This window comes from Leptonychotes weddellii, chromosome 2 (genome assembly GCF_054177405.1).
Source record: "Leptonychotes weddellii isolate Sample4059 chromosome 2, ASM5417740v2, whole genome shotgun sequence".
Taxonomy (NCBI): Eukaryota; Metazoa; Chordata; class Mammalia; order Carnivora; family Phocidae; genus Leptonychotes; species Leptonychotes weddellii.
Window position 1 is genome coordinate 107,695,458 of NC_138370.1, and position 23,162 is coordinate 107,718,619.

Consider the following 23,162-nt stretch of genomic DNA (forward strand, 5'->3'; position numbering starts at 1 on the left):
CTTCCATGGACCAGCCCTTCACAGATCTCATTTATCCTTTCCTCAGTTCTGTGGGAGTGAAGACTCGTGTTCCCTTACACGGATTAGAACACTGAGACGTAGAAAAGCAAAGCGGTTTGACCAGGCTCTCACAGTTAAGGAAGCAGCAGAGCTAGGATTCAAACTGAAAAATGAAAAGCTCAGTTTCACCGCCTTGGCCAAGAGCCCTGGTGCCTTTTTTGATGGCTTTCTTTCAAGTAGTAGGAAAGCTAACTGAAATCCCTAACTTACGAGCCGGGCTGTTGACTGGGACACGAAAAACAATTATTTTGCACTGGGTTCGGCCAGAGATGTTATTTTTCATTATTGCTAGGACTGCTCCCAGCAGGGTCACCTCATTAACTGAGGAAAATGTCCCCTGTTGTTCCGTGAGAGATGGATCAGATGGAGAAGCGTAAAAACAAACTCTAAAAAGTGATTCTCTGTTCCCCTCGTTTAGGGGATGGAACAGTAATCCCCTTCTTTTCTGATTCCCAACCTCCTAAGTGATGTTTTAGCTCTGTAGTTGTAGAAGTGTTTTGAAAAGGATGGAAAAAGTTTTATAGAGTTGCCTTCCAAAACTCTTTATCAGTGTTTCCATAACAGAGTAAATTGGGGAGTTGAGCCATTAGTGAGTATACTTAATACTCTGGTCTGTTTTAAATTTCCCTATGTAGGAAAATAAGAGTTTGGCTAGATTGGGCCTCATCGGCTATGAGGAATAACACTGAGGCTTTCATATTTTTAAATTTCTATTTTATTTTAGAACGGCCTCAAATGCAAACACTTCATCAACTATATTGAAAGACCTATTGATAGACATCTCCCAAGCCATGTGTCACAGAAACCACCCATAAAACCCTGTCACTTTGCTCCCTTTGCTCCCCATTATCTGGAGAAAAACCAAAGCACTCTTTTCAAAATTACATTCGATCACAGGATTTTTGTCTCCTTTAGGATAAAATCAAAATGCTGCATCATGGCCCACCAGGCCTGCGTGTGGCTGCTCCTCACCCCTCTGAGCCTGCCTCCTCCCTCTTCCTCTCACTCACGGTCCCTCCCACCACTCCATTTTTATGTCAGGACTCCCGCATTTACTGTCCCTCTCTGGACCATTGTTCCCTCCTGATCTCAGCTTGGCTGATCCTTTCTCATTGTTCAAGTTTCAGCTCAAATCCCATTTTTTCTAAAGATTTATTTATTTATTTGAGAGAGAGAGAGAGAGAGAGAGCAGGGGGAGGGGCAGAGTCCCTGCTGAGCTCTGAGCTCCACACCCAGGGCTCCATCTCACAACCCTGAAATCATGACCTGAGCTGAAATCAAGACTTGGACACTTAACCGACTGAGCCACCCAGGCGCCCCTCAAATCCTATTTCAAAAGAAAATTGCTCCCTGATTTCCTAAGTTGTTCATCCCTTTATCTCCAGTCATGTTACGTTCTTCTGTTCTGTTTTTCAAAAGAAATTTTTTCAGCATTTGAATTGTTCTTATTTATTATTTTTACTTGTTTACTTTCTGTTAAACTAAAGCATAAGCGGGGACTTTTCCCATCTTGTCTGTCATGGTACTCCATGCCTAGAATATTAGTATATGTGTTGCCGAAGCGAGCACCCCCATGCCTAGAATAGAACCCAGTGTATATACGTGGGCATGGGCTCAAAAGTATTTGTTATCGAATGAATGAGTGAATGAATTCCAGGTCTGTGCCTAGAATGAAATAGAAGTCTCAGATGAATACCTAAGTCACCAAAATATTTATTGAGTTGTGTAGATCTACATAAATATGGAGAAGTTGAGATTAAAATCAAAATTATAACGTTCCTTTTTATTATTCCTCGCTCTGCCTGTCAAGAACAGGGATTCTGTTGGGAAATGGAGACAAAAGCCAAGGCATGCCCAGAACTGCTTCACAGGGAGAAATTTCCGACCATGTTGTATCTCTCTGGAGGTAGCCTTCTCCCTCTGTAAGATACAATTCTCCTGCTCACTCCAGCAGGCCATGCTGATTCTTAACAAAATCTTCAAGGTGAACATCAGACCAACCCCAGATGTCCTATTTTACACTAGCTTCCAGGCCTTCTAACCTGCAACAAATGAATCTTTTGACATCCCTCTACTTAACACCCTCCCTACCAGAGTGGGGACACCAGTCACCTTATCTCTTCTGCTGGCAGTGAACTCGTATGGTCTGAGGTCTTCGGGTTTGAAAATAAATCACCTTTCTTCCAGTGCCTGTATATGTCCCAGATGTCCTTTTATTGAGTTCACAGAATACAAATGGAAAAAGGTTATTACCAGACAGAAGTGTTTAAAAATGAAAATCAAACCTAATACATGGACTCAGACAACTGGAATAAGGAATATAATATTTATAAAACTGAGTAGGAGGCTGCAATCATTGCTCTAAAATAAAGCATTAAAAATTAATTCAGAGCAAACTTGTCTGTGCTACAGCAAACCTCTCTTTCATTAAGGTAACACTGCATGTTTCCGCAGAATTAGTTCCCCAAAATAGGTAAATAGCTTGTAAGAACTGAGTGTTCTGCAAACTACAGAGGATCTACCTGAGGCACGATTTAGAGTTACCTTTAGTATTAGAGCATGACAGACCTTTAATTTTGAACCAATTAATTGTGATTCTTGCAGATTCTCTACATTTTTTTTTGTCCTTGAGTATTACCAGGAAAGTTTAATTCATATGATTCTTACTCATTTTGATTTGATTAATCCAGTGGTACTGTATCATTTGATCCATTTGTATGTTGCAGAATATTAAATATTAGGAAACTCGGGATGCCAGTTATAAGTTACACTTTTAAATTTTTTATAGATTTTTCATTTCAAAAATTTGTATTCCACATTTTTAAATGTTTTCTCCCAGTCTTCTTCTTGACATTATTTTTATCATCATCATCATCATCATCATCATCTTTCCTACCTTGCCATATATTAAAAAGAAAGAAAAATAAAACTGCTAGTGTTATCTCTGCATTTATTGTTGAGATGAGGTTTTTATTTCTCTCAATTTATACTATTCCTCTGAAGCCCTAAAATAAATAACCTTATAACCTCTAGGCCCTATTGATTTTTGAATGATTTCAAATAAAAAGCATCCAGTTTCCATTGCATTGACAAACTGCTCAGTCCCTAGGCAGAACCTATTGGATTCCTTTTAAATGGAGGGACAAGAAACAACCAAAATTCCAAAAAGTGATTTTGAGATGGAGGGAAGAAGGGTGGTCTCTGCTCAGCTCAGTAAATGGGTATTTAACCTTTGACCAATGATGACAGGTCTCCTTTAGTTCTTTTAGACCAAGAGCAAGCTGTTATGATTAAATAAAAAAGAAAAAAACTGCTTAGAGCCTTGCTGAATATGTCCTGGGAATTAAAGCATATGGCAGGGATAAGGAAAAAAGATTTTCCTTATGCTAATGACCCTTGATGTCTGAAATAAATTAGATCCATTAGAGTTTATGCTCAATAAAAGAAAGACTTTAAGCACTCCAAAGTTAGTGACTCGAGACCAGTTTTGCTCTGAAATTCAATCTGCCTACTTATTAATTCTTGGTGAGGCTCCAGAGCAGACAGGAGATGCGAAATCATAATTCTGTACTGAACCAGAATCTTAAAGGACCACAGGTTTCTTTTCCCTTTCTTTCAATTAAACCATTTTTCATGCTTCTTATTTTGTTTCCCTCATTAATTTGATTTTGTTCCCATTTTTGTTTCATTTTTTGTTCCTTTCAAGGTTTCCTTTATCCTATTTCAACTGAACAGAGAACCCAGAATGAATATGGATTTTCTTGTAAGTTTGATGTTTGGTTTTTATGTTGCTGAATAATCATTTAACGTGATTGCCCCCAGTTCAAGTTTACCTTTCTTTGGATCACAGATGTGCACACAGGAAATAGGCGCCTAATATATTCTAACATGAAAAACAAATTAGATTTTCACTGCCGAAGAGAAGAAAGGAGGGTCATTTTAAGCCACCGCCAGCTTTCCAATCTATCAGTCTGCCATTCAATCCCAATAGCTGACAAACCATATCATGAAATATGCTGATCTAATAACAGGCCCGGTTCCGATGCTAAATAGTAAAGGGGTGAGAAAAGGCAGATCTGTTGAGTTAGGAAACATTCAGGTTGGGGAAGTAATTACAGCCTGGTAAAGTAAAACCGTAAGGATTTAGATAGAATATTCTGGCTGGAGTTGAGAAGGCTGCAGCAGGGGCTCGAATACTGCCCAGCTGCGCAGTGCGGTCCGGGCTCAGAAAGCAGTGCTCACGCAATCGGGAAGGTTTGAGCTGTCATTGGGATTCTGAAAAGATCTGTTGATATCGACATGATGGATGGGAAAGCGGATATTCTGGAAACTTTGGGAAAGATAATAGTAAAAAAACAAACAACCCCCCCCCAAAAAAAACCCAAAACCTCTCACATACAGTGCATTTAAACACAAAATGCCAAAAGAGATGGAGCAGTAGCCAACAGGGAATTCCTTTATACTGTCCATGTGTCAAAGAAACATGTCAAAGACCCCAGAGTTTGGGTGAGCCATTGGCAATCTGCATGATGAGTCATTTGCCCACTATGTGGCTGTGTGTCTTAGGACAGAATCACGGCTCCTCAACTCTTAGGAGGCCCTGGAACTTAGATATCTGAAAATTCCCTGCCCCCAAAATGCATGTGTATATAAAATAGAGCAGAAAAAGGCTGTTCTTGACCCCCTGAAATACCAGTCTAATCTCCTCTTTTACAGTGATTGGAAAAGCTTTGGTTAACTTTGCTGAAAATGTTTGTGGGTCACACAAAACTAAAAACAGACTTAAAGGTGCCTGTGGAGTTCTTGGAAAGGTTCCATCTTGTTCGTTTTTTTTCATTTATCAGCTTCTATCACCTTTTGGGGTTGGATCGAAGCATGTTCTATACCACCAAGGCAATATGCAACATTTACAGGCATTTTCCTCTGGCTTTACCCAGAAACAGACCCCCAACTGACTGCACACTGTGTTGGTCAAATGCTTAATTGCCTTCTGGGATAGTCTGACCTTTTTGATCACTGAACCAGGCCTTTATGGTACTCAGTGCACCATCTAGACATATTTGATTCAGTAACGAGTAGCTCAAATGTAAATCTCTGACCAGTGACCATGAGAAGCTCACGGTTCTCAGATGTAATACCGAATCCATATCAAAAGCCTGGAGTTATCGGCATTGACCTCTGCTTCCCAGATCTGGGTCTTCTGAAAGCACACCTTTTAAGCCCAACATGTTTGCTTCTAATATTTGTTTTGCTTAGTTACGTACACCATTCCCAGCCACCCCTTCCTTGATTTAGGGGAAAGTGAGAAGACTGTTACGGAAAGTGATTTTATGACTTGGAATGATACTTAGAAAAATATTCTAGTTCAATAAATACACAGATTCAGGACATGCCAGATATTTCTAACAGTATTTATGTTTATGTTTTTGGGGAAATATCAGTGAATTCAAAGCAGCCTTCCAAACTTTTTCACCTGAAACTGGTAATGAACTTTGTTTTTTTCCCTGTGGGTTGGGATGGTTTCAGTTCCAGTTTATTTTTATGCCTTCTAATAAATGGTCTGTTATGCTGCCCAATTTAAGATAGATTAGTGAGTGGATAGATGCAGAGTGAGAAAGGAAAAGAAATCAGAGATAATTTTCCACTGAAAGGCCACAGTCGTTTTATACAGCTTTTGAAATAGATTTGAAATTAACCTATAAAAAAGGCAATAAATGTCTGAAAAAAATTACAGCAATATGGATGTGTACTGTGGGAAATTTCTCTAAGCAGTTGGTCTGATGTTTCCTTGTCCTCCCCAGCTGCTCCTGACTCAGATGATGTTGCTCTGTATGTCGGCATTGTGATAGCCGTGATAGTTTGCCTGGCCATTTCTGTAGTGGTGGCCCTATTTGTGTATCGCAAGAACCATCGCGACTTTGAGTCTGATATCATTGACTCCTCGGCACTCAATGGAGGCTTTCAGCCTGTGAACATCAAGGCAGCGAGACAAGGTCAGTTAACATTGCACTTCACACCTGCAGTTTAGGCACGTCAGCAGCCTCCCCGTGTGGTGTCAGAATCAGTGACGTTCAGGTCATGTTGTTCGGCTCGAACATAAGCTCCATGAAGACATGGATTTGGGTCTGTTTTATTCATTATCCTGTTGACTTCATTCATATAACCAACCAGAGGAGGCAAGGTGCACAAATCATTTTTTTTTCTTAACAGGTTTCTCTGTCATACTTTTAAAAACTTCCACTTTAAAAGACCACACAGATTGGTTGACTGATTTCTTACATCTCCTTTTTTTTTTTTTTTTTTTGGCCTCTTGACAAGACCGCTTGCGTTGATACGAATAGAGTGGTGTACAGATGGATGACCTCAAATCCAGTATAGACAAGGGAAACTATTACCTAAGTCACTGAGTGGGGATCACTGTCTTGAAATCCAGTCTGTTGAAATAGATAAATACCTTAGGGGCAATGAGTAGACTTGAAAGCAAAATTTAGAAACCTTTGTTTGTAGCCAGTAATAAAATGGATCACAGTAATCTCATTGCCCTGTTTTCAACAGAACCTTAGAGTCTATACATCTCTAATATTGACTGAGTTCATTTGTTTTTGGCTCAGAAAGTGTCAGGGGGGAGCCTGACTAAATAGAAGTAGCCTGAATGGAGAATGCAAATGGACTTCCTTTCTCTTTCTGACTCAGATCTCCTGGTGGTACCCCCAGACCTCACATCGGCTGCAGCCATGTACAGAGGACCTGTCTATGCTTTGCATGATGTCTCAGACAAAATCCCAATGACTAACTCTCCAATTCTGGATCCACTGCCCAACCTGAAAATCAAAGTCTACAACACCTCAGGTGCAGTCACCCCCCAAGATGACCTCTCTGAGTTTGCATCAAAGCTGTCTCCTCAGATGACCCAATCCTTGTTGGAGAACGAGGCCCTCAATGTGAAGAATCAGAGTCTAGCAAGGCAGACTGACCCATCCTGTACGGCGTTTGGCACCTTCAACTCTCTGGGGGGTCACCTTATTGTTCCCAATTCAGGTAATTCCTAGACGTTTAAATTACATAGATCTTGAAAACATATTTTTGTACCCAAATCTTTTTCACTTGTTTGTTTTCATGAGGCCTAAAAAGTTAGTTGTAGACTAATCTAACCCAAATCCACTTTCGATGTAAATCAACATTGCTTCAGACAAAATCAGCAAAACCATTCATCTTTCTCCAACCAACTCTGAAAATGCTTCCTCTAAAAATATTATACTCACAACCTTCTGCCAAGGTATAATTTAGAACTATCATTGACCTTTGTAATAGAGCTTCAGAAGGCAACGGCAAGCCAGAAGTGCTCACTGTTGTCATCACACTTTAAAAGGACAAATTAATTAGAAAACATATTAGTTGGGTAGCTTCCAATTTACTGTAGGAAGCAATACTTCAGAATACTAATTTTCAGATCAGAGGACATCATGGTAGACATCAGATCTTCATTTATTAACTCTTTATTACACAGTCTTCAACCTCAAGGTATTTGTAAGGTACTCACTCCCACTTCTGATAGATCTGTCTGGAATCACAGCCTGATTATGTGTAGTGTGTATTTGTAATATAATTGAATTTTCAGCTTATCATTTAGTTACCTGCTTCTAGAAGATAAGTCTCATAAAGGTCTTACAAGGTGAATTTAAGTGAGTGACTGATAATGTTTGATTAAAGTTTGATATTCATTAATCAGGAAGGGGTTTACGTCTATTGGTCCTAAGAGGGTTAATGGATTCCTCTGTGAATCTATCTTCGCTCTTTTGGACAAGACTGAGTATTTTGCAAATACAGCAATAAGAAACAATTTGATTGACCTAAAGTCCTCATGTAGCATAAGAAAATAATATAATGTGTAAATAGCCATACAGCCAAGTACTATACAGAACAAGTGGATCTGCAGATCTGAATATGAACTTGTCTTTGATTCTTTCTCTTATTCAGTCCCCCATTTCAGTGCCTTGCCAATTTGTCACACCATCCCTTTAAAAGTGCATTTTAATAAATTCAAATCCTTAATGGAATATCATTTTTCCTTTTATCTATACATTTTACATAGCTGAGATCATACATTATATATACTTTTTTCACCTTTTTCTCTTTAATTCTCATGCTATTGTATGCTCTTTAAAATCATGAACCTAAAAATATATTTTTTTAAAGTCTATCAAATAAATAGATCAAAATATACTCTATTGTTCTTTTATTGCTTAAACATGATATTACTCTCAAGGCAGTTTTTTTTTTTCATGATATTCACTGGATTCTACCTTTCCTTCCCATTTCTACACCTGTCATTTTTTCATATATGAATTATTATAAAAGCTTCTTAAGTGGAAAGGAGGGAGGTGGCATGTAGTAAATACTTTCCATGTACTAGGCAGTGGTGATTTACAAACGTTATTTTACAATAAGTTACCTAATCTGTGTCAGGCCTTACTCTTATTACTTTACATTCATAGTTTTATTTCGTTCCTAAAACATAAAGGTACATGTAATTGTTTCCATTAGAAAAAAATAAAAATGCCAAGGGTTGGTAGGCTCATGAGTGGTCTTCCTGCGTCCACTCTGTGCCTCAGCAAACTATTCTATGCCCGAGGATAACATTCTGCTTCCCACAGCACCACAGCTCTGATGTTAACTTTTCTTCTCCAGAAGGCCAAGACCCATTTTCAACCAGTCACACAAAGGCCTTTGAATAACTGTTCCTCCTTCACTCTCCAGTCTTTATTCTTGGGACTTCCCAACACGGTCGGGCAAGTTTCCTTATTGCCCTCTGCTCATTTGGCATATTCCATGTCCTCGCTAATTAAATTATAAGTTACTCGAAGACAGGAACACTGTCTTTCACTTCTTGGCATTCACGGTTCTGCCAGACATGATACTCACCATGGTGCTCCATAAATTTTTATTGAGCTGGAAAGAAGCCCCATTCATTGGAATAAAATCATGGAGACAAGTATCTTCAGGTTGCTGCCCACCCTGAGTTATTCTTCGTGATGATGCCGCCGTGGTGCAAGCAGCTTCTTACAGTGTGTCCACGGACCACATCATTGGTGTCACCTGGCAGCCGACGGGAAGTACGCATTCTCTGGGCCCCCGGAGTCAGAAACCCTGAGCATGGGACCCAGTGATGTGTGTTTTAGCAAGCCCTCCAGGTGATTCTGATACAAGCTCAAATCGAGAAGCACCGCTGTAGGCCCAGTTAATTTAGAACAAAGCTTGATCCCCTAGGCCTACAAAATGGTATCAGTTGGCAACTATGTAAAAACCTGCTTGGCCTGCCATGACTAGAAACTAGCAGTTGTCTTGTTCATTTTCTAGAGTTATGCATGATGAAAGAAGTTGTTCACCAATTATTTTTCTGTTATGGAAAAACACTGATGCTAACCAGATATTTCAGAAATAAATGTTTTTTGATATCTTGGAGGTTAGCATTTCCCTCACTTTGAATTTTGTGGGGATGTTTTTTTCTTAAATTAGAAACGATGCATCATTTACAGCTGTTTGAAATTTTAAGAGCGGTTGTTGGTTTTCCCCTCATTTTACAAGGAAAACAACAGGGGAACCATCTGTCTATTCCTTAAATAAAACAAGAGTTTAAAAAAATGACATCATTCCTTTGAGTAATTCCATAACAGTTCAGAGGGAGCTGTGTTAACAAATAAGGCCAATAAGGAAGGAAGGCAGGGCAGCTATGACTATTTACATGTCTTTAGAGAAAAAGCAGGCTTGTGGCTACATGGCCACAAAATCTCCTCATTCCCTTTCACTTCCTTCAAAGGCATTCTGTGAAGTTTCCTTTTGATTCATAGGTCTTATGTGACTGCTTTTCTCTTTTGCTATTCAGGAGTAAGCTTGCTGATTCCCGCTGGGGCCATTCCCCAAGGGAGAGTCTACGAAATGTATGTGACTGTACACAGGAAAGAAAATATGAGGTAAATATGCTTTTTCTGGTGCGCTTGACTTTATCAATGTCTGACCTGGAGGAGAATTGTGCAATAGAAAGAATACACCCAACATATTTTTGTCTTGAGTGCCCTGCTTCCAGCATACCCTTTTTTTTCCTAGACCTCTGAAAGGTCAGCTTCTCTTTATCTTTGAAGCTTCAGACACTTTTGCAAATCTTGAGTTCTCAAGTGGACATGTGGCCATTATAGCTGGAAAAAAAATGGCCAGAAATGTGATCCATAGATTGTCTAGAGAGATACGTGGGTAGACACAGAGACATCAGCTTCATGTGGCCTGGCTCAGGAATCCAGCCCTTTCCCATTATAGGGTCAAAGGTCACAGAGATTAGACAACCCCTTAACCTCTGACCTGCCACCTCCATGTCAGCCTGGCACTTTATTCTCACCTGCGCTTCTTCTTTTTGTGAGTCCCCCTAGCTTAAGTGTTATCAACCTCCTTCTTAAGTTCGGCACTTACAAATTCCATATCGAGCCTTTCTAAATGTTGATCTAGGGTTGATTAAAGCCAGATTGGATCATGAGGCTTTGTTGTGAATGTGTCGTAATCATAAAGATGAGGTAATTTTAAGTAAAAATAACAAGAGGAGTTTAGAAGTCCTAAATTCAATTTTCAGTCTGGCCTCTAACAAATCTCACAAATGGTCTCTCTTGGTTAGTTCCCACATAAAACACGTGTATTAAATAGTGCTTTAAATGCCTGACTGATTAATGCTTCTGAAGTACACTGAGATCTTAAAATGAAAGACGTCGTTGAAATGAAGATCCTTACATGTAATTATCATTGTTTTTCCCAAGGGGAGAGGCACTGGCTCTTCAGCCCTGAGCTCCACATACAAAGCCTGAGTGACAAATGTCGAACTAGGTTATCATTATAATGCATTATACCTTCTGTCTTCCTTCTCTCATCCTCAGAAAAACATCCATTTTTAGTCTTGTTCTTCAAAAGCTAAGAAGCTCTTTTATCATGCTCTCAGGAGGAGATATTGGTATTTGTTTTTTTGTTTTTTTTAAAGATTTTATTTATTTATTTGAGACAGAGAGAATGAGAGACAGAGAGCATGAGAGGGAGGAGGGTCAGAGGGAGAAGCAGACTCCCTGCCGAGCAGGGAGCCCGATGCGGGACTCGATCCCGGGACTCCAGGATCATGACCGGAGCCGAAGGCAGTTGCTTAACCAACTGAGCCACCCAGGCGCCCCGAGATATTGGTATTTGTAATCTGTAGGACCCAGAACATTTTTTTCCTCAGGTGGTGTACTTTCACCTAGACAAACACTAGCCGTTCTAAGAAAATGACAAAGTTCCTTGAGTATTATTCATGCCTTAAATTTGAGCAACAGAAAATTACTAAAAGGCTCGTATTTACTCACATCAAATATTCATTTTTTTCATTCTCAATGCAAAGTAACATTCACAGGCCCTCAGCGTGCCCTTCTTTTGCGGCAGGAGAAATGAAGAGCAGCAAACTCTCAGATCCCTGTATATACTTTCTGTCTTCTTCCTCCTGTCAGAAGTCAAGGTTGGCACCAAGTACATCCACCACTCAAGGCCTTTGCCAACACAGACATTTTGTTGAAACAGAAATGAGGATTGGCTTGTGCTTTATGCTGAGAAGCAATGAGGTATTTGTGTCTCTTCTTGTCCGTCTGACCACCACCATCAAGCCTTAAAGGGCTGCCGCAGGGGCATGCTGAGGCTGAAGAATGTGTGCATTCGTGCGCCTTGTATGGTTTTCCTTTCCATGGCCTAGCCAGCACCCTGGCCAGAATACTTGTGCATTTGAGATGAAAGAAAGAGAAAACAAAACACTGATAAAGCTAGACACTTCTGCTTTGAGGTTCCTCTGCCTTTGACTCTAAAGAAAAGGAAACTATAAATCACTTCTCACCATCCCCGCCACCTGAAGTTAGGTGCAGAGGGAGTTACTCTATTGAACTCGGTGCACATCAGAGAAGTTCTGTTTATAAAAATGAAGCTAGAAAAACCCCAAGATCTCAAAAGAAAATACGCACAAGAGACCATAAATCAAGGCACACACACAAGAAGATACCTGTGGCAAATAATGAGAAATTCCTCCCTTCACTTATTTTCTGTTGTGAACTAGATGCATTTTTCTTGTAAAAACACAATGACAAAAATGTGTTTTAGGATATCTTCATAACAGAAGGCATAGTTCCATTTATTCACCCTACTTTTAATTTCATTTATTCCTCACTGCAACTCTGTGAGTTATGATGAGTTACAATTTAAAGATCAAAAAACTAGTGCTCCGGGGAAAACAAGTCACATAGCCGAGTTTTCACAGCTAACAGCTGAGGGAAGTCAGAATTCACAGCCAGGTGATCTCACCGCGAACCTCTTCTGCTGTCTCACAGACCATCCGTCCCTCCTTTGTAGACAGCACCACGGCACACCGAGCCTCTGCTTCTTACTCTAGTGTATTCTTGAACACAGTTTCTTTCTACTGCTCACTGAGCACCCTTTCTCTCCTCACATGATCTGAGACAGAACTTCTAAGAGAAGACATTGGGAGGACATCAGACTATATTGAATGTTACTTCAAGTCACTTGTAGGACAATTTTGATCATTTTCCTCCATTTTCTTTCTCTCCGATTCCCTTTATTGCGTCCAAAACTGGGTGTTTTTCCAGCTGGCTGGTATCCAGCTGGTCATCTGCTGATGTGAACTGTCTAAAGGGAGGCGTGAACTTAATTACATGTGGCACAGTGGATGTGACAAGGGGGCCTTATCATTACTGAATGTGCTCTAAGAGAGAGTCCCGAATGGCAAATGAGCAGCCTAAATGAGCTGCAGAGATGGGACAAGCTTTCTCTGACAAGGGGGCAAAGCTGCAGGGCCATGCTCATGATTTCTACCTCTCCCGCTTTACAGATCTCGGGAGGGGCCGCCAAGCCTCTGTTTCCCCCGTGGATACAATTTCCATGATTCATGGCACTAACGTGGACCTTTTTGCCTTGTTTTCAGTAGCAGTTTTTTAAAAAAAAAGGAATGAGTCTGACTCAGACTGAAATTTTGCTCTTTGTAATTTCTTTTTGAAAAATAATCTGAATTCAAAATACCAATGTTAATTTTCCCTTCCTCTGTATTCTGTCCTCGCTTAGCAGTTTTCTCAAAAGGCCAGGAAATCAACTTAGACATTCCAAATATAAAGGTAAATAGAACTTTTTTGGTAAACTGTGGGGCGCCATGAAAGGTCTGTGAGCAGCCAAGTGATACGAGAATAGCAGTGCATTTTAAAGATTGAACTGGTGAAGAAGGTAGGCTGGACGAGTTGGTGGAGGGAACAGGAAGACTCCTTGGAGGCTGGCTGCCTGGGTGAGCTGTGGCGATAAACTAGGTGTGAGGGGGGAGGGGAAGAAGCCAGGCCTGAGTCTGGAGGATGGAAAGTGAAATATATTTCAGAAAAAAAAAAAATTTCACCACCAGTTAGAAGTGTTGCAGAAGAGTGTCAAAACACAATATGAATATGTAGGAACCGAGCTTTGGGCACTGGGAAAATTGTGAGCGCAACTGGTTCCAGGAAGCAGGACAAATTCTAATTTAGATGTGGGCAGTGTGTGCTGGACATTGGTGGCCTTTAGGATTTTTTCAAAGAATGAAATCCCAGTTAAGAAGGTGTGAGTTAGTGATGAGACAATGTAAACTATCCTCAGTACTATAGGTACTGAGGATAAATAATAAAATAGTATGTTAGGATAGCAGGCCAAAATTCTGCTATGTAAGTAATCGTATAGCAGAAAGTTTTCATTTATTTAACATGTTTTTGGAACTTGGTAAAATAGTAGTTGACATTATTATTTCTCAGTGAAACTCAATGATATTCCCCTTTTTAAGGCTCAAGTCCTTATTCCAACGTACAGCTATATAAAAGCTACAGGTATGGGGGAAGAGAGTGGAGTCCAAGTATATTTAAATCTTATTCTCTCACTGTTCTCCACAGTGTTCATATACCGCAATCCTACTTATAAAGAAATGGTTCAAGGTGATTTATGAAAACACAGTCTTTACAATGGGAGGAAAAAAATTATAAATAAGTCGATGAAAAAAAAGAAAATGAGAAAAAAATAAGATTTGAAAAGATAACAAAGTCAGGTGAGCAGTTAAAGTATAAAACATCTCATGTGATTCCCAGTGTATGTCCTGGTAATAGATCATGAATTTACTGTTCCAAAGTTTTCAAGAGGGGAACGTGGTAAGTTACAAAATCCATGTGTCCATGAGGAAAAATATGCCCAAAAGAAGTTCAATTATTTCTCCTTTTGTTCCACATAAAGAAAACATTTTTTTGTTAATACAATGAACAACATCCTTAAAATAAAAATAGCAATGAGTTTTCACAGGGCTCCTTCCCTTCTGTTAGTGTCCCGCCATGTAAGTAGATGGTATAAGGCCCAGGCAGAAATTCAGTAAAATAGTTCCACAACAATTCGTCAGTTCAGTCAGAGCATAATACTTAGCTGTTCTGGCTTCACCCAGGGATAGATTCTGGCTTGTCTAGGGAAATGGTGGCATGCCCTTCAGAGTGGCTTCCATAAATATTTTTTTTTTTTTTTGCTCAATTGAGCTTTTGATAACAATTGAGTTAGATATTCCCTGTCAGATACCCAGAGTGCAAATATTTCAAGTTGCCAGTTATATGTGAAACCGTGTGCTTCAAAAGGCAGCTGAGCCTCGGGTGGGATTGTCATCCTAAGGGACCTGACAAAAGACATGTATGTTAATAGAAGGCATCTTGTCTCCACAAAGAGGTGGATGGAGATAGATTCTCTTCAAGAAGTAATTTTGAGCTTGCTCTAGCAAATAAACCAAAAAAAAAAAAAAAAAAGTCTCAAGGCCCTAAATCAGATAAGCAACCCCACAGACACCACTGTATGAAAGAAACCAGATCACTTGTGCTTGAAATCTAGCTTTGCCTGTTACTAGTTTTGAGGCCCTAGGCGAGTGTGTTAATATCTCTAGATTTCAGTTTCCTCTTCTGGAAAAAGAAGTGATACAAATACTTACCCTAATTCCCTTACAGGTGTGCCGTAAGCAGCAAATGCAGTTGCTTTTATGAAAGTTTTGTAATGTATGCCCTTCTGTGTAGGAGAAGTTCTCCTCACTGATAACAGCAAGCAAAGGATGAGAAAATCACTCTGACAGGAAACTCAAACTCCTCTCTGAGGGGCTTTGTCCCAGAGGCTTCAGAATCCATCCAGCATTTACCACATTCTCCTCTCTGGACTTTGAAAAGCCTTGAAAACTTTAATTCATTACTGACTTTTGACTTAAGAGCTGCTTCTGCAGCTGATTTTTGCTTTGTGTTCATTTCCATGTCATCTGCAGTTAATATTTAGAGAATGTTAGCTGAAATATTTCAGGTAACACATAAGACATACAGGAGTGGAGCTCTCTGCAAAAACAGGAGTCAGGCTTATTTATATTTATTTTCCACTAGTTTTGTTCTGTGTATTTTAATATCTTCTCTTCATGTAAAGAAAGGAAATGTGGATTTAAATGCTCTGACCTTTGGTTTCACATGGTTAAATCTTAATCTTCCTTAAGTCACTCCTTCCATATATGCTTGGAAATGTTTCCAATTTCAACACTACTTCTTTCATCTTGAAAACAAAAAGATTCTTATCATTATTTCTTCTTTGTTTTTCATTCCCCATTATGAATTCCACTTCACCACTTCCCTATTCATTACATTCTTGCACCTCACTGGGTTAATAAATTCTTTTGACACCTACTGCCCCTTCCTTCCCTTGCTATCCCTCCTCCAAGAATGGTGCCCATCAATATTGCATGCCAGGGGTGTGCTTGGAGAGTACAGGTCTGACAGCTCCCCAACCCAGCAGGGAGGCTTCTCCCTTCTGTTCCAACTCAGTGATGAGAAGAACCCCTCCTCTTTCTGCCTCAAGCACCGGCTGCTAACAGCAGACTGAGAGACAGATGTTTCCAATCTCCAACTATATTGCAAGGACCACTTGAAATGGATCCCACTTAAATCTCCTTCCTTAAAAGTTTAATGCTCACTTCTCAAGGTACACTTGTAGCTAAAAGGTAACAGTAGTGCTCACAAAAATGTAGTCACTGCTATTTTTTTTTTTTTTTCCGCCATGGTAGGAAAAGTAGAATTAGCAAGAATAAGGCTACTGCTTAGGACAGATAGTATAATATCAACTACACCACAATGAAACCAGAACTTCACCCATGTACTAAGAGAATGAATTTCAGAATGGAAGGAAGGAAGAAAGACTGGGTTAAGAGGAAATCAAAACTAAGCGATAAAGGGGGTGGTAAAGACTCCTCAAGCTGCCAATAATCTTATTATTCCAAAAAGTATATTTCCAAGTACTTTGATAACTTTAGATTTAATAAAACTGTGTCCTTATTCATTGAAGATGGAAAGAGGGTAAAGACTAAAAGGAGATAAAAATTATTTTTATTTTCTAAATAAGAAGAAAGAAAAGCCCTAGGTTGGTGAGATCCTTGTGAAATTTTAGAATGAGAAGAAGCAGTGATTACCCAAGTTTTATTAAGGAGAAAATATGTCAAATATGTCAAAAGGATAATGATTGTCAAGAGCTAATGACTCTCTAAGATTTGACCTTACCATAGCCGCCACAGTTTTGTGGATGCTGATAGATGACACAAGACTCCCGGGTCAGAGACAAAGGACAGTTTGTTACTCACAGCAATAGCACTATCAAGAGTTTTATCATTTTTGTGCCAATTCCCAAAACCCCATTTCCAAAAGGGAGATGCAGAGAGGATCAGATGATATCTACACACTCAGTGGTTGCATTCCAGGAAGGACCTCTGAGCTTGGAGAACCTGAGTTTTTTATAATGGGAAGTAGACATGCTTGCCATTTGCTCCAAAGATAAGCAGTATCTTTATCTTCCAAGGTGATTGCTATACAGTTGTCTTGAAAAGACATGCAGAAACATGAAAGACCCATGGAGAATTATCTTCCAACAATGTATATATAAATATAAATAAAACAGGGGCCATCATTCCCTGAGTGTTAAATTAGAGTAAGCTATAGATATAAGCTAACTTGAAGATTATTTAGTATTTAATATATTAACTATAGATAAAGAAAAAAATCTTAGAGGAAAATCCTTTCCAAGTGGCCATCACAATTATAAAGGAATTTGATATGTCCATTATAATATCCAAGTGAATGAAATGGAAAGATGTGAATTGGACAATGTATATTTTGATTAGTTTATATTTGGCTAAACCAACAAATTCAGATTATAGGTGTCAGACCGGAGAGAGGTTTCAAGTAGTATCTTTGTAAAGGTCTTTGCCCTATTCTTGTACTACAGTGTTATCAATGATTGGAATGAGAACATAAATGGCAGGCATATAAGATTTATGGAAGCTAAAAGACTGGAAGAGTTGGCCGATATTTGGAGGAAAGACAGCATTAAGAAATAGGTGACTTGAAATTTGCTCTGAAACTATTAAGGTGAAATTAAATGGCTAAATATAAATTTCTGTACATAGGTTCAAAAGCCATCACTGCAACCACAAAACTATAGAGAGCTAGCCTAAGAGCCTTTCATGTTAGGAATACACAGAGTGGTTAGCTTTAACAAATTACTTGACCTTCTTGGAGCTTCATTGCCTCATTTTATAAAGGAGATGCTTAACCATATTATCTCCATCTTCCTTTGTAACTCAAGCCTGCAATAATACTTATAAATAATTACTTGACTGAGAATAATATAAGGCAACAATTTGGTGAGGCATTGATATAACTACATATTCCAAACCAAGGAAAATAGTAGTCCCCCTCTGCTGCCTACTTAAGTCTAATATTCATTTCCAGATGCCTCACTTTAGAGAAGACATTGGAATACTAACAGACATCTATATAAAAGTGAAGATAGAAATATAGGGAGATATCTGTAAACCATGCTTTTCTAGTTGAGGTTGAAAAATTGAGGATATTTTGTCTGAAATAAGACGTTTTAGAGGCATCATAACAATCTCTGGATATTTGAAAGGCTCTGATGCCAAAGTAGAGAGAAAGCAGGCCAAAGATATGTGAAGAGAAGTGTCGGGAAGGCAGATTGTGTTTATCCTAAGAACGTTTTGTAAATTTGAATTGATAATAGATGAGGTGACCCTCAATAGTAGTGGAGTACAATTTTGGATGTGTCCAAAGCACTGTCCAGATGTCAGCATATTGTAGAAGGGTTCCTACTTCGGATAGAAGGTGGTGCTGTTGACCCCGGAGGCCCTGCTTCCTCTGGAACTCTGAGTTCATGATTTCTTAGCCACACTGTTCCGACAGAGTAGTGTTGAGTATTGTTGTTGAGAAGGCATTGGCTTTAGTCCCAGTGCTAGCACTTGTCAGTTTTAAGACTTTGGGCAATCCGTTCAATAATTTGGGACTGTTGCTCACATATCAACTGATACCTTGGGTTAATTTTTCCATTTGTTTGTTGATTACAGTCATGTTAGGGAAAGGTCTTAAGACAATTAAGAAAACATGTGGAGATAAAGAATTTAGATCTTTGATTTAGATCTTTGAAGTTCTTCCACCCAGATTCTCTGAGTAGGAAATATACAAGTAGATTTCATTTTAAATTCTAGAACTATAGAATACAGTTCTATATTCTGTCTGGTCATATTTGAAAGAAGGAATCTGCTCTACTAGCCTGAATTGTTCCTGAAAGTCATTTGGAAGTGTAGCTCTAGGGTGTCCTTACTCTGAAGTGATTTTTTTTTTTGAAGTATTTCTCAAGTTAGGTCTTAAAAAAATAAAAGTATATAAAACCCTGTAAGAGCAATGGCAAGTATTATCAGAAAAGATGGATATGTACCTCCTAAGGACTCTGTTCCTTCTTGTTCCATCCTAAAAGTATCAGTACATGAATTCAGAGGACATTACCAAAGGCAGACCTGTGTCTGGGGGAAGGGGATCAAAGAGATACTGGCTGATTCACTCTTATCATAAGTATCTCCAGTCTTGAAGATTAAATAAAGTCTTGGTATAAAGGACATGTCTTCCCATTTAATTCTGCCTCTCCTCCCCCAACCGAAAAAACTAAAAAACAAAAACTCCCAAGAAGAAACAATTTGTACAACTTCAGATCTAAAAATCTCAATGAGTACATAGTAAGTGGATGCTATGGAAATGTCACTGATGCCAGTCTCTGCTCTTCTCCTAGGCCAGCCATGGAAGACAGCCAGACACTCTTGACCCCTGTGGTGAGCTGTGGGCCTCCAGGAGCCCTGCTGACCCGCCCCGTCATCCTCACTATGCATCACTGCGCAGACCCCAACACCGAGGACTGGAAGATACAACTCAAGAACCAGACAGCACAGGGACAGTGGGAGGTGAGCTTCCATTGGGTTAAAGATGGAACACAAGAGCAATTCATGCAGACAAACTGGAGTAATTATGGGAAAGAAGGCTTTTATTTTGAAAGCAGAACATGAATGGAATTTTAGCTTACACTCAAAAGGAGAGAGAGAAAGAGGGAGAGAGTGTATGAGAAGAACGGAGGGAGGGAGAGAGCCTAGTTCCTGAATGCTTTATCTACTGATGGGTAGGCACAATGAAAATGATGGTCAAGCATTAGCTAACTCCTAGGGAAAGTACACTTGAGAGTCTTACACAAGTCCCTGTCAGAACATACATACTATGTCTTGGGTTGGGAAACATCTATATATTTTTTAAATTTGTAGTTAGAGAAACATTGCTCCTGGGTCAGAAAATGGTAGACATTGTAGACACATACAGGGAATACAGTTCTTCTGAGCTGAACTTGGGAAAACAGAAAGGGTGCATCTCCTAAGCTCCACTAGGATGAAGAACACCTGTGGTGTCTTGGCTCTCTGTGGCTGTTGCCATCATAACTTCTTAAGGACAGTGCCTTAAACAGATCCTGTTCTTTACATCAGAACTCTTCAATTAGCACCTGAAGTTACGAGCAAAAGAATTTGTTAGATTTACCATGAAGATTTTATACCTAGTAACTAGAAAACCATCTTGTGTGTTTGCATCGTCACCTCTTGAAAAGACAGTATCTGTTGTTTAAGTGGGAAATAGCCAAATTAAACATTACATTTTAGAATATTCTCAAGAAGACATATTTCAGGAATATGTTTATCAAAAAATGTCTAATAGTTTTGAAAGCTACCCCTGTATTTTTTTGGATCGTTACAAAGCATCCAACCTATATATTATATACTTTGTGATTGCTTGTGGTATTTTTCTTTTAGGAAAAACATTTTTAGAAAAAAATGTACATGAAGTTTCAAGCCTTTAATATTATAGGGAAAAAAGCAGTATTACAATTAGAAAGGCATCCCTGGGATTACTGTAATTTCCTCCCTAAGGACATGTTCTCTTGGCCACATGAGGGGATCACTCCTTGCCAGAGGACTGAAAGTCCAGGACTCAAGTCTAAGGGTATGCTTTATGTTGGGTTATGAACAGACTTAACCAGATCTAACTTCCAGTCCATTTAAGTTTGAAATGATTTATCTCGAAAACATCCCAAAGTCTTAATCTCAAGTGATTCTAAATTGTTTGCGTAAGACTCTGCTTAATACCCTAATACCTGTCTATTTCTAGACTTCAGTAATAATAACAGTAACAAAAATAATAAAATGAAATAAAGAGACGGGAAGAGTAGAAGAGGGCAATGCTTAAGAGTATGCTCTTCCACCCATGGCAGGGACATGGTGCATCTTTATTCTCAACCATGTCTTACTGGAAGCTTTCTGTGACATGCCTCATGGGATATTTGAGCCTTGCCCTCACTCTGCTGGAGGAAAAAAAAAAAGGCACTTCTTTCCAGGTGTCCTTTGGGGCTAAAATAAACCTGAAGGTACTGAGTTTCTTTCTCTCTTTGCCAGTGCAGTTTGAGCTTCATCTTTGAGGACAGGCACAGTTGAAGAAATGATTTCGTGGATGGCATTTAACCCCCCTCCTACTACCCGTCAGATGATGTTGCAAGGCCTAGTTAATAAACAACCACTTTGTTCAGCCCCAGAGACTCAATTTATGATGACACATTCATTCATTTTTTTTTTTTTTTTTTTTGACAAATAGCCGTTTGCTCCCCATGAGCCAGGCCCACTGAGCTACGGTAGGAATCAAAGCAGATGTAGTTCCTACCTCTGTGGAGAGAAAGTAGCCTAGTGCGGAGGTGGAATCAGGCCCACACATGTACTTTACTTCTCCCATGTGGAGTTTTCTTTTAAATTTGAATTAATTACAAGCTGGAAATTTTCACATAAAAATGTGAACTTCCAGCTTCTCTTGAAAAAGTCAAGGTGGTTTTCTTACTGGGCCTGCATGTCTGCATAGCTGTGATGGGCTGAGCCCAGTGGAGACAGAGCTCTTTAGACAGGCTTGTGCTCTGCTTTACCCCAGTCTCCCCCACTTCCTATTGTCTTCTGCCCTACCTGATACCTATTACCTGGCTGCCCTGGGACGCACGTGGAATTTTGACCCTTGGTTTATGGGTCCTACACTTGGTCTTTCAGATGATTTTCTTCTGTGGCCTGAGTCATTTGAATAAATCAAAACTTAGTTGAGTTCGTAACTATTTTAACAATATTCAGCACTTCCATTTATTTTTATTTCTTGCTAAATATTTTCAAAAGCTAAAAGGATAGGCTGTTTAACCAGAGAAAAGCATCGAGTTTGCTATATTGTACTTACCCTAGGGTCTAGCAGCCCAGATTATTGAGAAAAAGCAGTGTATTGCTTTGAAAAGTAATTGACAGGTGAGTTTGGAAAAACACAGTGAATGGTATTGCATAGTTCCTTAATTTCTCTAAACCTTTTCAAACCCCTAGATTTTTAGGAAAAAACTTACTACTCTATAATGACATTGAAATAAAACAGTACTTTTTGGGGGGTGCCTGGGTGGCTCAGTCATTAAGTGTCAGCCTTTGGCTCAGGTCGTGATCCCGGGGTCCTGGGGTCGAGCCCCGAGTCAGGCTCCCCCTGGGGAGCCTGCTTCTCCCTCTCCCTCTGCAGCTCCCCCTACTTGTGCTCACTCTCTCTCTGTCAAATAAATAAATAAAATCTTAAAAAAAAAAAGAGAGAAAGAAAACAGTACTTTTTAGATTTAATCAGACACTCAGAGATTAAAACATTAAATTCTCAGAAATGGGTAATAAACTCAGGTACACTGAAATTAAGAGGATAATTCATGAATTTCTTCTGGAATTTTATGTCAATTCTAGTAATGTAGACTCGCAGATGGAAAAAATGCTAAATAGGGGACATCTAAATAAAAAATATTAGCAGTATGAAGGCAAGGGGAAGGGAGAGAATGATTAAGAATGGAAATAGGGTATAACAAAGCCTGAGAAAGGAACAAAAAAATACAGAGAAAAGGATGATCGCACTTAGCAGAAGAGGTGCTGCTCTGTCTGCCTGGCCACCCATCATGGCAGCCAGTGGGACCCGCGGTGGCTCAGCCATGGCCCCTTCCTTCCTGTCCTTCAGGATGTGGTGGTGGTTGGGGAGGAAAACTTCACCACCCCTTGCTACATTCAGCTGGATGCAGAGGCCTGCCACCTCCTCACAGAGAGCCTCAGCACCTACGCCCTGGTCGGGCAGTCCACCACCAAAGCTGCCGCGAAGCGCCTGAAGCTGGCCATCTTCGGGCCCCTTTGCTGCTCCTCTCTGGAGTACAGTGTTCGAGTCTACTGTCTGGACGACACCCAGGACGCCCTGAAGGTAAGTCGCTCCTCTCCAAACGAACCTCCTTCTTTACTGTCACACCGAAGCCAGGGTGTGGCGTGGTGGCACACAGCCAGAGAAGGTGGGTGTGTGTTTGTGCGCCCAAGTGCGCGAACCTACGTGTCTGGCCCCAGAAGATGTTTTTAAGAAAATGAGACATTGGGGCGCCTGGGTGGCTCAGTCGGTTAGGCGACTGCCTTCGGCTCAGGTCGTGATCCTGGAGTCCCGGGATCGAGTCCCGCATCGGGCTCCCAGTTCGGCGGGGAGCCTGCTTCTCCCTCTGACCCTATCCCCTCTCATGCTCTCTCTCTCTCATTCTGTCTCAAATAAATAAATAAAATCTTAAAAAAAAAAAAAAAAGAAAAT

At 39.9% G+C, this 23,162-nt stretch overlaps 1 protein-coding gene across 4 annotated transcripts in view; it reads left to right on the forward strand.

Moving 5' to 3' along the window:
* Positions 1-23,162, forward strand: part of UNC5C (unc-5 netrin receptor C) — a 344,990-nt gene that overhangs the window by 296,406 nt on the left and 25,422 nt on the right. For 3 of the 4 annotated variants that reach the window (XM_081812120.1, XM_081812122.1, XM_081812123.1), the window contains 6 exons: positions 3,767-3,823; positions 5,862-6,053; positions 6,754-7,098; positions 9,944-10,031; positions 19,258-19,426; positions 22,560-22,793. In XM_081812120.1, the coding sequence (XP_081668246.1) occupies positions 3,767-3,823; positions 5,862-6,053; positions 6,754-7,098; positions 9,944-10,031; positions 19,258-19,426; positions 22,560-22,793 (1,085 nt within the window). The remainder of the gene's footprint in view (positions 1-3,766; positions 3,824-5,861; positions 6,054-6,753; positions 7,099-9,943; positions 10,032-19,257; positions 19,427-22,559; positions 22,794-23,162) is intronic. The other variant, XM_081812121.1, reaches the window with a different exon arrangement.